Source organism: Oncorhynchus mykiss, chromosome 2 (assembly GCF_057628025.1).
Source record: "Oncorhynchus mykiss isolate SJ-2025 chromosome 2, ASM5762802v1, whole genome shotgun sequence".
Lineage (NCBI taxonomy): Eukaryota > Metazoa > Chordata > Actinopteri > Salmoniformes > Salmonidae > Oncorhynchus > Oncorhynchus mykiss.
In genome coordinates this window covers 53017276-53033874 of record NC_143023.1, presented here as the reverse complement: position 1 = coordinate 53033874, position 16599 = coordinate 53017276, and the positions used below count along the sequence as shown (strand labels likewise).

At 41.7% G+C, this 16599-nt stretch overlaps 1 protein-coding gene across 1 annotated transcript in view; it reads right to left on the bottom strand.

Annotated features, from left to right (window-relative positions):
* Window positions 1-16599, bottom strand: part of cspg4 (chondroitin sulfate proteoglycan 4) — a 118885-nt gene that overhangs the window by 38078 nt on the left and 64208 nt on the right. Inside the window, exons 2-3 of the mRNA XM_021564725.3 lie at window positions 7936-8099; window positions 3231-6794 (exon numbers count right to left, since the gene is read on the bottom strand). Coding sequence (XP_021420400.3) covers window positions 3231-6794; window positions 7936-8099 — 3728 coding nt within the window. The remainder of the gene's footprint in view (window positions 1-3230; window positions 6795-7935; window positions 8100-16599) is intronic.

Below are 16599 nucleotides of genomic sequence, written 5' to 3'. Positions count from 1 at the left end.
GCAATGGCGACATCGTGTGGAAGCTGTAAGCGTTTACAGGGGGTCCTCATTTATTTTAGGTCGCCTTTAACAATACATTGAATGGCGGACGAATATTTTTGTTTTGTTTTTGGTAAACAGTTTTACCAGGGATTTTTACTCCTAAACACGTTCTGTTATAGCCACAGACCCGTGTTTTCTATCCACACATACTTATCATATGCATATACTATATTCCTGGCATGAGTAGCAGGACTTTGAAATGTTGCGCGATTTTTAACAAAAAGCTGCGAAAATTCGCATCATCCATAACAGGTCAGGATTCCTATTTGACTCAGCCATGCCTCCTTGCCCATCCAACATTTCCTCATCTCCCACCCCTTCAAATCCGACTATCCCTGATGCCTCTCCCTCTTTTTCCCCTGCCCGCTACAAAGTTTCTCCCTGCAGGCAGTCACTGAGTCCGAGGTGCTAAAGGAGCTCCTGAAACTTGACCCCAAAAACCATCTGGGTCAGATGGTTTAGACCATTTCTTCTTTAAGGTTGATGCACCTATCATTGCCAAGCCTATCTTCGACCTTTTTAATCTGTCTCTCCTTTCTGGGGAAGTTCCCATATCTTGGAAGGCAGCCATGGTTCGTCCTTTATTTAAAGGGAGAGATCAAGCTGATCCTAACTGTTACAGGCCTATTTCTATTTTGCCCTGGTTATCAAAAGTGTTGGAAAAACACGTCAATAATTAACTGACTGGCTTTCTTGATATCTATAGTATTCCCTTTGGTATGCAATCTGGTTTCCGCTCAGGTTATGGATGTGTCACTGCAACCTTAAAGGTCCTCAATAATGTCACCATCGCCCTTGACTCTAAGCAATGCTGTGCTGCTATTTTTATTGACTTGGCCAAAGATTTTGATAGGGTAGACCATTCCATTCTTGTGGGCCAGCTAAGGAGTATTGGTGTCTTTGAGGGGTCTTTGGCCTGGTTTGCTAACTACCTCTCTCAAAGAGTGCAGTGTAAAAAGTCAGAAAAGCTGATGTCTCAGCCACTGCCTGTCACCAAGGGAGTACCCCAAGGCTCAAACCTAGGCCACACACTCTTCTCAATTTACATCAACAACATTGCTCAGGCAGTAGGAAGCTCTTTCATCCATTTATATGCAGATGCTACAGTCTTCTACTCAGCTGGCCCGTCCCCGAATTTTGTGTTAAATGCTCCACAACAAAGCTTTCTTAGTGTCCAACACGCTTTCTCTACCCGTAACCTTGTGCTGAACACCTCCAAAACAAAGGTCATGTGGTTTGGTAAGAAGAATGCCCCTCTCCCCACAGGTGTGATTACTACCTCTGAGGGTTTAGAGCTTGAGGTAGTCACCTCATACAAGTACTTGGGAGTATGGCTAACTCCCCAAATACAGGTGTGACAAGCTTGTTGCGTGATACCCAAGAAGACTCGATGTTGTAATCGCTGCCAAAAGTGCTTCAACAAAGTACTGAGTAAAGTGTCTGAATACTTATGTAAATGTGATATTACAGTTTTGAATGCTTAATAAATTAGGAAAAAATTCTTAAAATCAATTTTAGAATAAGGCTGTAACGTAACAAAATGTGGAAAAAGTCAAGGGGTCTGAATATTTCCGAAGCGAAGGCACAGTATTCCTAATTTACATCAGGGACTGGGGTTACACATCACATTTACACCACGTTTGTGTGATTACTGTATGTCATGTGAAACTGAGTCTGCTCCATAGAGACTAAAAGTGAATTTATAAACACTATGAATGAATTGAAGAATTATCCAATGAACAGGATGAATGAATGAACAACAACTGTACAAGTGTACTCGGGCTGCACAATTAATCTAATTCAGATCGAAATTGCGATATTGACATGTGCAATATTCGTATCGCAAGAGGCTACAATTTTGTCCTTTTTTTGACACTGTTGATACAACAAAAACTAGATTATGGTACCTCTTCCAATGAGATGCACTAGACTGTTTGTTCACTCTACATGCGCAGAGCATACTGACCAATCACAAGCGGCCTCTCTTACTCTGTGCATGGTATGCACCTGCTGGTCAATCACATGCATTGCGCAGTTAGGTGCTGGTGAGGGGAGAAAGGTCTTTACCAAAGACAGTACAGTAAGGAACTCTGTGGCTTTACATCAGTGAGTGTTCGAAACATGAGTGCTGCTAGTGCTAATGAGAATGTTGATTTGGTGCCAAAGAAGGCACATCTTCAGTAGTATGGCAGTATTTTGGCTACAGGCAAACCGATGTCAACCCAATGCAAGTGTTGTGCAAAAAATGCCTCAGAGTTATGGGAACAACACTAGGCATCACAACAAATGTATTAAATCATTTGAAGAATAACCATCCCCTACTTTACAACAATTGTATTGTACAAAAAAAGTGCCCAAAAGCAGCAAAGCAACTAAGCCACAACCATCCACCTACTTTCAACAGGCATTGATGGGTTTTCAAGTGTAACGCCCAAAAAAACACCCTGCGCAGACATAGATATCACAGAGGCTAACACATAGCCAAAGGCATGGTTCCTACTTACACAGTCAGCAAAGACCGCTTCAAGAAGATGATAAACAAGCTGGAAAGGAGATACAAGATTCCATCTCGCACATATTTCTCCCTAGTTGTCATCCCAACACTGTATAACAAAATTAAGAGACAAGTTGAATAACTAGACCAGACTCCAATGTTTTGGACACAGGCTGCACCTTGCAATTGGTAGGCTACACGTTACATGTTTTTAAGGCTTACAATTTCAATTATAATAATTATTGAGGCTACTTATACATAATTGCACAATCATAAGTTTCCTATTCCATCTGCAGGTTATGGCTGCCTGAATAAATAATTAACTTAGGTTATTTAGGAACTTATAATGGTAAAATAGGAACTCAATGTTTTTCACTAATTTATTAATAAATGCACACTATATTTTGATGATCATGGTAAAAATGTTTGTTAATATGTTGGTGTAAGTATACTATCTAGTATCATATGTAGCCTATAACAATGTTAGAACATATTTGTTTCATTTGATTTTGTATTCAGTTAGCATAGTATGTAGTCATTCATATGATCTCATTTTAGAAGTAATGTTCTCTACCCTGACTCTTGTGTTAACTAAGTCTGTCGCTATTCATAATTGCAATATCCCCCCCCAAAAAAAAAAAAATCGCAATTAGATATTTTATCCAGATCGTGCAGCCATAAAGTGTAAACATACCTTAAGATGATCTTGGTTGATCACAGTGTGCTCTCCCTCATAGGAGATGATGACCTCATTGGTGATGACCACAGGCTCAGACAGATAGCCTTGCTTGAAGATCTTTATTCTGAATGTACCCTCCTCAGAAACTCCTTTCGCTTCCACAGTGAAGCCAAACGAGTCCTTGGAGCTCAGACTCTGGTCGTTATGCTCGTAGGACACCACACCCTTTTTCAGATCCTCCTGTGTGAACCAAGAGGCCTCAATCCCACTCACGATGATCTTCCCATCACTAGGGGGTGATGTCACTTGGTACCTAATTTCACTGGCGTCTCTAATGTCCATGTTGGACTCTGCACTCAACAGACTGGTGTTGAGTGTCTTTGTGCTTCCATGGTCCATAACAACCATAGTGTTGTTCACCACACGGAGGTAGGCCTCACCAGCCTGGATCTGCAGCAGGGCTGTGGTCTTATGCAGGCCATCAGAAACCTGGAGCTGGAAGCGCTCACGGTCTGCTCCATGGTGCACAAATAGAACATTCTGGTCTTTGACGTCTGCTTGAGTGAAACGAAAGAGGGGCTGCGAGGGGTCTGATGGGGAGACAATATTTCCTGAGAGAATGCCTGTGCGAACAAAGACCAACTGGGTATCATTGAACCCTGAGTCATTGTCCCTGAAGAGGATATCTTCTGTGGTCAGCAAACGTTGTCCGTTTCGCACCACGTTGAAGGTTTTATCAACCACTCTAAGAGGCACGTGGTCGTTCTTGGACTGAATAGATATTCTAAACATGCTGCTCATAGACTCTTGACCATCGATTCTGATGTTTTCACTTCCTGCTGCTTGCTCGAATACCAGGAAAGAGAACTCATCATCGCTAGACTCTGAGCCATCATGTTGGTAAATCAGCCTATCTAGATTCAGATCCTCATTGCTGAACATTCTAATAGCCCCGTCGAACCTGGGCTGTCCAGATGGGGACTCCCTGATGAGACGGCCATACTTGGGGTCTTGCGTCACCCTGTAAACAAAGTTTGTCGAGATGGATGTCTGAACCCATAGATAGTCTTTGTTCAGAATATTCTCCCCGCCCTCCAAGACAATGAGTCTCTCATTAGTCAAAACAGGGGCATCTGAATCAGCCTGGATCTTGATTGGGTAGGTATACATAGGGGAGTACTGATTCTCTGCAAAGACTCTGAACTGGAACTGGTCCTCATTAGCCACCGCCCTTTGCACCTGGACTCTATAGCTGACCTGGGCATTCCAGAGGTCCTGTTGGGTGAAACTGTCTCCCTCAACTAGCTTCCTGCCAATCATTTGAAGAGTACCCAGTGTGGGGGCCTTCAGAAGGATGTATCTTATAGTTTCTGGGGCTACACTTTTTCCCTTCACTTCTGCTTCAAGATCAGTGTGTTTTATTGCCTTTTGCTCTACCTTGCCTTCAATCTCAAGGGGAACTACTTGGGCCATTTTAACCTGGGAGGGTGTGATCTTGATCAAAAAAGTATTGTTCCATAGGGAAAACTGTCCAAGATGGACATCAAATTGAAAATGATCTGACACAACGTCCTCCAGGTCACTTGAAACTGTGCTAACATATCTCAAGCGATCTTGCTCCAAATCTGACTGGTGAAAAGATGTCACCTGTTTGGGCAAACCATTGCGAGTGAGAACATGCAATTCACCATATCTCAGAGCCTGAGTGACATTAAACACAATATCTCCATTACGAGGGGTGGCAATGACGGCCAGGTTCTGGATCCCAATGGAAGAATTGCTTCCCTGAGACAACAGAAGGCCAGTATTGGTCACAAGGCTCATTTGGGGCTGTGTAATGGACAGTTTAAAAGTGGTCGAATGACTTATGGATTGTCCGTCAGATACCTGTAGAGTTATCCCACCGCTCCCAGTTCTGTGGACAAAATATATATTGCCGTCTTTCAACTGCCTGCATGTGAACTCTTTGATACTTTTTCCTGGTTGCTGGGCATTTTCTAAGTAGCCAACCCCTCTGGGAGGTTCTGAGGTCACGGTGACAATCAATTCCTCACAGCGAGTGTCCGAATCCACAATCTTGATAAGGTTGGGATTTAAGCGAGTGCGACCGTTTTCTGTGATGGAAATGTTTCCTCCGCTTAGTTGTGGTGTGTCATTGACAGGTATGATCTCCACTGGGAGAATGTACTGGTGGGGATTTTTAAGACATCCTGGAAGGTAACTGTTACTATGGGCAAACACCTCCAATTGGATCTGATCGCCATACTTTTCATTGCCGTCGTGGAGATACTTGATTTTCTTGTTGACCACGTCCAGGAGTGTAAACTTTTTGGTACGTCTGGTATTGATGTTCATATCTACGAGTCCGTACCAAGGGTCATTTTGTAGAGTGAAAATTATCTGGGATTGGCGGATTCCCACAGTGTTTAGGTTAAATGTAGGGCTAAGGTTGTTAATATCGAGAAAAGCTTCCCCACCCTCGGGCACAAGCAAAGGGTTGACTTCAATAAGTTTTGTAATGTTCCGGAAGGCCTCTGGTGTGTCGTCAGTTGGGTAGCAATGTGTTTCATTAGGGTCAGCGTCGACATATCGGATCCGAACAGGAGCCGTAGTTGTGGTTGCCTCAAAATCATAGTAACTTGAGTAGTCATAGTCCTCTCCCTCGCATTTCACATGGACGTCTTTGGTGACCAACGCATCCTGCAGGCTTCTCTCCTTCTGGTTCACTTTGATTTCTCCCATGCATCCAATAAAAGACTCAGATGTTATTACCTCCTCCATACGAGACAAGCTACTATCACGAAACACATCCTTCATCTTGCCCTGGATCCCCCCCATATACAGATTGCCAACTAGATCCAATCGCTCTGAGCCCCTTAGAGAGAGAGAGGCAGGCTGGCTGTCCACGTTAACCTCAAACACACTCGCATCTACAGTGACTCTGATCCTATGCCACTGATCATCATCTAGTTGTACTCTGGGGTTGTCCAGTACCACAATCCCACTCCCAAAGTCCACCACACCTTTTAGGTAACCGCCCACAACGCCAACAGCTATAAAGTCTGACTCTCGTCCAGGGTGGAAGGTGAGTAGGGCATCCTCGATTGTGGTCTTCATGAGAAACTCCAAGGTCCTTTCACTACCACTAGCCCCGCTCCAAGTAGGGAAGGACACAAATGAGTCTGGGCTGATAAAGCTGGTCGCCTCTCCATCACCAACCTCAAACTCACTGCTACAGGACTCCTTTGTATCATGGCAGTCAATGGGCTCGGAGTCGAGAATATCAAACTGATGGGACTCCAACTTGACATTGGTCATGCAGCCACGGAATGGAGGTATGGCATTGCTGAGATATGGGGCGTCTAAGTCTCCGGTTCCCCCCATGTAAACCCCCATGTCAATGTTGAGGTCCTCCTGGGTTTCAGGCACAGAGATGAAAGTGGAAAAGAGATCATCGATCAGCATGGTCAGTTTGGCCTCCTGCATCGTGATAGACACCTTGTGCTCCAGGAGGTTGTTCAGTTGCAGCCCCAGAGATGATGATAGCACCATCTCACCGGCCCCAAGGTTCATTCGCACCTATGTGAAAAAAGGGAGAAGAGAAGTGTCATTGCTATTTTATGAAGCTCAATAATTGTATGTTTTTTGGACTGTCATTATATTGAAAGGATTCCTTCCTCATAGCCTTTCTTTCCATGAACGATTATCTAAAAGGATTTGAAAGATGATATCAAAGAGGAATCAATCTAGCATAAACTTGTAATTGTCTTTTTGGGGGCATCTCTCTTTCACCTATCTTGTCCTTACAAACTGCTTCTTATGGATCAGAGGAGAACGGGGTAAGCATTTTAAGAATTGTGTGAGCCGCATCATAGCTTTCTTGTGATTCTATCATATTCAAACGTTATTAATAGCAAACGCACAATAACTCTAAAAACAATAAGCCTTGTTTATTGTACACAATTTAGGGATTGTTTATGTGATGCGAATTCAACTCCTCACAGACTCTGCCAAGACATTCATTATGGAATTAAAATGTCAGGAATCCCATTTTAAAGTGTCAACCAGTAAAGCAATGTAGAATGATTTCAGAGTACCATCTAATTGAAACTGTCACATACATGCTTCTTTAATGAGCACACACCACCAGCCTGCTTTCACTTCTGTTATAATCTTTAAGTGTATTAGGTTGAAGTACATGTTTGGTTTGGAAAGAGGGAAGTGACATCACAGATGCTGTTGTCAGTCTTTCAATTACAATATTGGACATTTATAGGAAGTTTTAAGACAGGTGTCCTTTTTCTAATACTTTTAGTGCCTCATCTCCACAGGATAGAACCAGAAGTGGAATTGGGGGGCGGGGGAATGCGTAGGAACCGAGTCCCCAAAGTGAAATAATTTTTGTAAATCTGTGTTTAATTTGAATTTCTAGGATTTGACATGGTCAGTCCCCAGAGTGACTTTTTCCAATTCCAATCCTGGATAGAACTATAAACTGAAATATTGTGAACCAGCTGACAAAACATGTTTGCCATCTAGGATTCACAATCAGTCATCCATCTAAATAACCATGCCTTGTACATTTCTGGGTGGTTTAATAACACCATGAACCTGTGTAAAATACACTTTGCAACAGCTTGCTAGGTTGCCTTGGGTTAAGGCGGTCTGATAGTACATTGTAAATAGAATCCTTTCCGACAAGACAGGTGTTGATATTAACCTGTAATTTCCCATTTTGGAGTTCCAGAAATAGGTAGTCCTGCATCCCTGCAGCCAGGAGGAGGAGTCCACTTCGTCGGCTGGTCTTGAACTGCAGCGACAGGTGAAAGGAGGAGACATCTTGGATCGAAGTTATCTTGCAGAAACTGTCCCCAAAGTAGGATGCTGGAGAGACAAAAATGAGGAGCGTGAAAGAAAAGAAAAATTCTGACATACAGTTTTCTTTGAACAGTCAATAAATATGGTTAGATGTATTTTTGTTAAGTATACAGTCACTCATTAATTCATATAGTGGCCAATTTTATCGACAAAGGTGTGGTGGGGATTCTTGATACCAAATGGCATAAGGATATCAACAGAAAATTAGCTTGATACCCTTTCATAGAGCTGGGCGATATGGACAATAAGTCATATGGTGGTAAATGTAACTAGTTTGCTGGATAACAACAAATATATTTTTTAGTTTTTTTTAATGGACAGTTACTTTACATTAGCGACAGGGCTCTAAACATTTTGTTCCAGTGCAAAGTAAGACAACTGAGATGGTAGCCTCCTACTGGGCAAAAACTGATTGAATCAATGAACCTAAATCCAATGACTTGGTGACATTTTTGGGTGATTTCACATTGAATTCAGGTTAGTTGAGACGTCCGTTATATGCCATGCTGTCATTGTTCTCTCTCTTCTTCTTGTCCCGACAGTAAGTTGAGTAGCTGTGATTGTCTGATTTATATGGCGTAGGCTACAGCCAGAGAGTTTGAACCTGTGAGTTTGAAGTCAGTAAACCGTCAATTCAAGAACTGTAGTGGACATTCTCTCATTTATAATCTATCGTGGTCATTACAATATGATATTGTTGCTATATAGCCATGTAGACTAACTGATTAATCGATCAGTAAATGTATTCTAATGTCCTAGAAAAACTTTCCAAGGCTACTTGATGTAGGCCCATTCACTGCAAATGGCGCACTCTGCTTGCTCCAGGGGCGAATCAAAACCATACTACAACTTACTCCGGTTGTAAAATGTTGTCATGAACTCAATATTGGTAGCTAAGCAATACAGTATATACTCATAGAAAGCTGTGATTCTCCTCTCTGTAACTGGAATAACAGTAGTTGCTTTGAAAACTGTATTTGTCCCGCAATTGCATTTTGAGCAATGGTCATATGCTTGAGCTTCTCAGAATGCATCTCTCCCTCCTCTGTGCGCATAGTAGGGGAGGGGGAGTGAGAGTGGTCTGCTCACACAGTAGCCGACAGCAAAAAAGGGACAGGCAGATACCATCATTGCAGGCATCAACGTAATGTATAGGCTATTACTGTTGAGCAGATAATGGTTTTTAGAACAATCTACATACAACATGTGAAGCAAAATCACCAACGTAGGCCTATGCAAAATGCTTTGGTAAGAGGAATGCAATGTCGGTGTTGGTAATTTTCAGTTTATCGTCCCAGCTCTAACCTTTCATAATTTTTTACTTTCTTTCATTGTATCATGGTTCAGCTGTAACTCTGTATCATGGTCCATTGCATCTCTGCTGTACTGACCAACCTGAAAAAGCTATTTTTGGAGGAACTAAAACATTATCAGGCCTAGTACAGCTGTTGCTCTCTGAAGAGGTGTCCTCATCACTTCAAAAGGATTCTCTCACTGAGACATCAGTCATTATCATTAGAGAGGGTTTCTGTGAGCCAACTTTGGGCTGTAGGGTTTCCCAGGCTTTTTGGCTGTCTCCTTTCCAGCTATATGCAAATTCAGCCATCTGCCTTGGACCACGTTCTCCGGAGCCCCTCTCCAACAGTAAACCACTCAGGAAGCCAATTATTTCCCAATAGCTTGTGCTCCTAAATAGCAATAGCTTGACCTCCAAGGCCCTGTTTCCAAGGCAGGGTTTTCCAAAGCTAGAGCCAAGAGACATAGAAGGGGGCTTTCCACAAGCCGCACACTCGCCTTCTGGGGATTATAGGTCAAGCCAGAGCGCCTTTCTGGAATTCATCGAAGTGGAACTCTGACACTGTTCTGAACGACAGACAATGCAGATGTTTTGGGGACCAGGAGGAAAAGACAGACATCGCTACATCTCACCCAGAACATTCCAAAGAGGTCACAGTGTCCCTCAAAAACTAACAGAGCACCCAGCAAGCCAGCAGCAGAGCACTCTTGCCAAGAGTGGATGGCGCAATGCCACCACAAGAGACAGATCTAATTGCAAGACTTTGTGCTGTATAAAGTGCAATGTGGGCAGTTATTCTGACTCATTATTGTAACTATAAAAGGTAAAAATATGTCTTCAAGACTTATTCAATGTGTGTGTGTGTGTGTGTGTGTGTTTAGATGGTTGAGTGGTAGTCAGTATCTGTGTTTTATCAACATTAACGGCCTTAGGCCTACTGCCAAACGCAACCAGGGTATGTTTGTCCCACGCTTTCTCATCCTGGAAAATGATCCCTTTCCAACCAGATCTGAAACAAACACTGGAAAACAAAATACTGCATTAGAGAGCCCCCAAACACATGTATACAGAACTAAAATAAGACAGTCGGCACAACTTTTAGCGTCTCGCCCAGGGCCTTTGTGATCACACTGTGCACATTTGAAGGTGCAAAGCTTGCTTTTTCATGAACAAAGACAGTTGTAATTAACTGTCCCCGTACAGAGCCAAATGCACACAGTGACCTTTAGTGGCACACAGCACACTTCTGCTCTCTTGCCAAGGATACACAATGTAGGCAACTCCCAATGTTGAACGATACAATTATTGTAACTGTTATCACATGTACAAACATACACAGCAGATGATTACTATATTATACGTACTATATTTACAAACCATGGCAAAGTGAAAATAAACAAGTGGCAAAAAACGATAAAAATGTTCACAAATGAGAGTTTACTTCCCTCTAAAATGAGCATAATAACATTATAATTAAGGCAGAAATCTGTTATTGGTTGCAGTGGTGGGATTTGAACCCGTGCCTCCGAAGAGACTGGAGCCTAAATGCAGACAAATATTATGGCTATATGCAAATACTGAAGATTGTCAGGAAGCCATGTCTATACGTTTCTGATTGTGTCCAAGCTGCATATGCTACACTTCAGAGAACTCTGGGGACATGGTCCAAATAAGGTCTTCCAAATATGAGACTTCTGCTAATAGAACAGGAGCCTGCGGCTTGGAACGAAAAATAAAAATAAACTGTTCTCTAAAAGTCAATTAAATTAACAAAGCAAATCACAATGAGCTTCATGGTCCTTAAGCCGGAGCTTTAGCTGGATTGTTCACAGAGAAAAGGGGATAAAATACTGAAGTAGAGGGTGATGCCAAACAATTCTGCTTAGGGATTTTCTGGTCTGTGCTGAGCTCACTGCTCCAGCCTGTGGGGAAGAAGCACCATTTTGTAATGAGATACAATGGTCCTAGTCTCAGCAGAGCACCTGGAATTCACTACCTCCCCTAGAGTGCTGTGAATAGAATACATGTGTAAAGAAATTGGCAATTTTTAAAGGGTTTGCATGGGGTTTTAATGTACCATGCTTTGTTTCGAGGCATTTCTCAACCTTTATTGGCTGACAGCCTTCACTACCATCAGCCCACTCAAAGAGTGAGCAGAGGTGTTCCACCTCTGTATGATTCACAAACCTAGACCACAACCTAGAGAGTCACTCTGTGAACAAAGAAGACAATATCCCAAAAATAAGACTGATGCTCATTTCACAAAAATGTGAGAACTTCCTTTGTCAAATTGCGGGTGAAGTTCAGGACCAGTTAGATAGCATTCGTAAAATATGTGGTGCTAACTCTGAAAAGAAATGGCCTTCAGGGAGCGTACAGCCTAGGTGAAAACTAGCCTTGTTGATCCATGGTAAAGCATCATTAAGTTTGAGTTATGGTTAACATTCTACCAGAGTAGACAGAAGACCTGGGTTGTAAAACAGCTGAGAGGTTTGGTCTCACATGTCTGTCTGAGTATGTGAGAGTCATCACAGCTCCTCTGGGAATGCTCTAGAACTGATCTGAAGACAGCTCTTATCCCCCTTAGCTGCCACACCCAAGCTAACACTGCTGTATTGTGCATGGGCAGTGTCCTGGGCAGCAGCCAATGCAGATGGCTATAATTTGATGACTGACTGAGGTTGTATTTATAGTGCTCGGGGGAAACTGAAAGTGTCTTCTATTTCTCAGACCAGTCAATTCATTTCCCTCTTGTCTTTCATCCTCTTCTTTCAACCCCTGCTCTCTTCCCAGCTAACAACAAATGTTCCCACAACTTTAGAGAACATTCCCTTAAGAGTCTCAATACGTCGTTACCTAACGTTTTCATAGGAATGCTCCAGTGCAAGGACTGTTTCCAGGAGACCATTCCCTTAATGTAAAACAGAACTTGGTTACCATGTTCTCAGAATATGCAATATTAATGTTTCAAACATGTTTCTTTGGAACATTTCAAGACTGTTCCAGTGTCCAGTTTTCTGAGGGTTAGAAGAATATTCTATCAACGTCACACCAAACATACTCAGAACATGGTTGCCATAATATACGATATTCATGTTCTGGACACATTTCATGGGGGGTTAGCAGAATATTCCATCAACGTCACGCCAAACATACACAGAACACGGTTGCCATGTTCTCAGAATATTACATGTAATGTTCGAGACACATTTCATGGAGACGTTTCAGGAACATTCCTGTGTACAATGACATTTAAAACATAGTTCTGTCATGGTCCCCTGGAGGTTTTTGTGTGGTTCCCAACTGGAAACATCCTAAAGATGTTTTTAGGGTGTTTCCAGATGGTCCTAATGAAACGTTCTTCTACAAAATGTTTCTTTATACACCCCCCCCTGTTACTGTTGTACAGCGTATGATTGGTGAACCACTGATTCATTCACAGCTCTTTGTATGTTGGCAAGGGACACCCTCACACAGAAACAGTGCTTTTCACATAAACATTTTCAACTTACATATTTGATTTCATTGTGCATGTTCATTTATACAGTGGTTATTATACAACATGTCCTCACCTGAGATTTGAATGCATAATCTCTTGGTTCACAGCATTCCGAGCTTCCTGCTACGCCACCATCTCACTATTCTCTCATCATTGATTTGATTGACTTATTTCAGCAAATTTGGGGTTTTCTGTAAAGTCTAGTGATGCTGGGGCACATTACTCTGTTTTAATGTTACTCTGTAAACACTCTGAGAAATAACAGGGCTGAGATTTAATTTGAAGTGAAATCAATCATCGACACAGACGTGCTGGCGTAGCAGGAAGATTGGAAATGCAGTGAACCAAGAGGTTGTGAGTTCAAATCCCCAGTGAGCCATGTTAAATAAATATTACTGTATAAATAAACATGCACAATGTAATTCTGTGTCAAATATGTAGGTTGAAAGCACTATGTGTGGATGTCCCTAATTTTGCCAAGAGGCAAAGATTTGTAAATTAGTGGATTAGCGGTTCAATGATGGACTTAGCAATAGTAACAAGGGGTGATGTGTAATGAAAGAAATTCAGATTTTTTGGGACCATATTGCAACGTCCTTTAGGGACGTCCCCGAAACAAGCCGGGAACTAGACAAATTCCTCCAGGGGACAGAATGTCCTATGTCCTTGGACAGAGGAATGTTCTTGCAACGTTCCAAAGAAACATGTCTCGAACAATAACCCTCAGATAACTGGACACATGAATGTTCAGAATGTTCTAGCAACATTCCCATGAAATGTGTCTAGAACATTAATATCTTATATTCTGAGAGCATGGCAAACACGTTCTGTGTATGTTTGGTGTAATGTCGATGAAATATTCTCCTAACCCTCAGAAAACTGGACACATTAATGTTCTTGCCACGTCCCATGAAAAATGCATAGAACATTAATATGGGATATTATGAGAACATGGTAACTACCTTCTGGGAAAGTTCTGTTTGACATTAATGTTCTCCTGACGCTAATGCCAAAACATGCAAAAGAGGTTATAGGAGGTTTTTGCAAACATACATAGATTGTTCCCCCCTAACTAACAGGTATCTAGACAGTCAAACATCAGGGTAACATTACAGGTAACATTACAAAACCTTTTTCTCTCCCTACAATTGTTAGCTGAGTTTTTGCTTTCGAGCTCCCAACACATGCCCAGAAAACACATGAGGAAGAGGGCACAGGGGAAGGAAGCTATGCATTGTTTGGTCTGCTTCTTTTTAGCCTTGTGACTTGGCAGGGTGATGAGTCAGATTCCTCTGGCTATAGATGCAGTAAAGAGGTCAATGAAATGCAGACCATGGCGGATAGAAGAAGGACGCCGGATTGGCACACATTCAACAACTCTGATCTAACAAAGTGGATATTCGTTAAATCCGTCATGATTTATGTATTGTAACAGGCCCACAATGTGGTTACTAACATCCAGTTTGGATATATTTGGATGTTTTCGCTGCATAACATTTAGAAGTTGTCCCTTTTCAGGTTTAGAAGAAATTACTGCTAAATGCTAACTCCTGTTCGTATAAGCTGGTAGCGTAGCTAGCATACAGAAATCAGTGGTGGTAGTCAAAATAGTTTTTAACTGTAATGTGGTTGATTGGTGACGATGACATGAATATGTATTGGGGTTGACATCCAGAAAAGCATTATACTCAGATTTTTACCTCAAGATAGTGTGAAACACACATAAAAAATAACCTAAATGTAGGCACATTTTGCTGGGGGGGAAAGGAGATTTGGTATCTCTCCCCCAAACGTTTCCATGGCATTTCCATTGTTCTGATCAAGTTTGCATGTATTCTCTAGAGATGAAGACACCACCCAGATCAGATACAGGTGTGCAGGATTAGTGTACATAACCATACCCCTGTATATCCAACATGAGCTTTATTCCAAAATGATTTTTTATTAATACTGATGTGGTCCTATTGTCCAATTTGTAGATTCCTTGTGTCACAGTCCCTATCATAATTCAGGTCACATCAGCATGTTTATCTGTACGATCGCCATGGAAACCATTTTTTCCATGTGTGCCCTCCGCCATAGCAACAGCCACTGGCAGCCACTGATTCACCAAACAAACCATCTACTTGCGTAGCAGTGGTAAAACTCTGGTCAACTTGCCTATGAATAGCGGTCATGTTGGTAATTTGTTTTCCTTACTGGGTTGTGCCTGCCCACTATACCAGCCAGTGCAGGGTGATGCTCTGGATATAATTACATGAGGGATGGGCTGCTGCTGCTATTCAGCAATAGAGTAGATTTACTAATGGATATGATGACATTTACTGTATGAGACCAATTATAAGTAACATGACAGTGATATGAATGAATCTATTCAGTTTAATGACAATAATGTACAGGGGTTAAATTGGGCCAGCTCTCGCTATGATCCAAATGAGACCTGGTAGGTAGGCCGCCAAACTTTGGTTATTTGAATTATTTAATGAAAAATTGTTGTCCACAGAACATTTTCCACAGCCAACAACACGAGTAAGCAACAGCAAAATCAGACAACCCCATAGTACAATAGTTGACCTATTCTTGTTCAGCCGGTTGCATTCTATGTGAGAAAATAATGTTCCGTTAGAGGTGCAATCAAATTCCGAGTGCCACACAGGGAGTGAAATATAAATGGCCAGTCATTGTACAACATTTCGTAGTACAGTCGTGGGAAAACACTCCTTTTAAAGCAATTTTGATGGCCACTGTTAAAAGGAGGATCCCAGAGTTTTATTTTGTTACTAGGCTGCACTTATTTCTCAAATCTAAGATTTGAGCCCTTTTCACCAAGATGTTTTTCTAAACCACTTCATTGCAACACCTACAGTGTTATTCACATGCAAAACTCAGCACGCTAGCTGCTCTTTAAAGGAACCAAACCCACATAGTAAAATTGAAGTGCTTTGTAAGACCAACTAGTGCCAACTGAGCTGCCACCACCACCTTAAAGGAGACGATACCTTAACTTTGCTGGAGTATTAAAACACATGGTTGTGAGGGTATTGGGACCGATTTAAGGTGTATTGAAACGTTCATCCTGAGGTGTTCTGACATGGTGTGTTGTAACACCACATAATCAAGTGTTGTGCTGCACATTGCCAGAGACTGGGAGCCCTAACCCGGAAAAGTTTGAAAACACTTTTATGGTGTTTCGAGTCCTGTGTAGTGCAAAATTAGATCCCTTCTCTTTTGGGGTTGTTTCGTCTCTCTAAAGCTCCTAACCACTATGATGGTGTTTCCAATCCTGTCTAGTGCACAATTGTATTCCTTCATCTGGAGTTTCCAAATATTGTAAATGGGAGTCTCACCTCTTCTTGTATATTCTCTGCTCTTATATGGTGTGTTTATAAACTCCTCATCGGTAATTACAAATGGTAAAATGTCCAGTATTATGCTCAAACGAAGGACACAAGAAAAAAATGATTTGTGAAAATACTAATTAATACATTTGTCCAGTATAATAATGAATGAGTAGAAAATTATGTTTTCAAGACATGACTGAAGCAAATTATCTGCAAATTATCAAATGACAACAAAAATGTAAAGGTCTTAAACATTTTTATATTGATATAGACAGTTCAAAGATCTAAGATATTTATCATATTCTTCTAAAGCAACAGAAATGTGGTAAATTTCACATTCATGAAAAACAATACGGAAAATGACTGCTA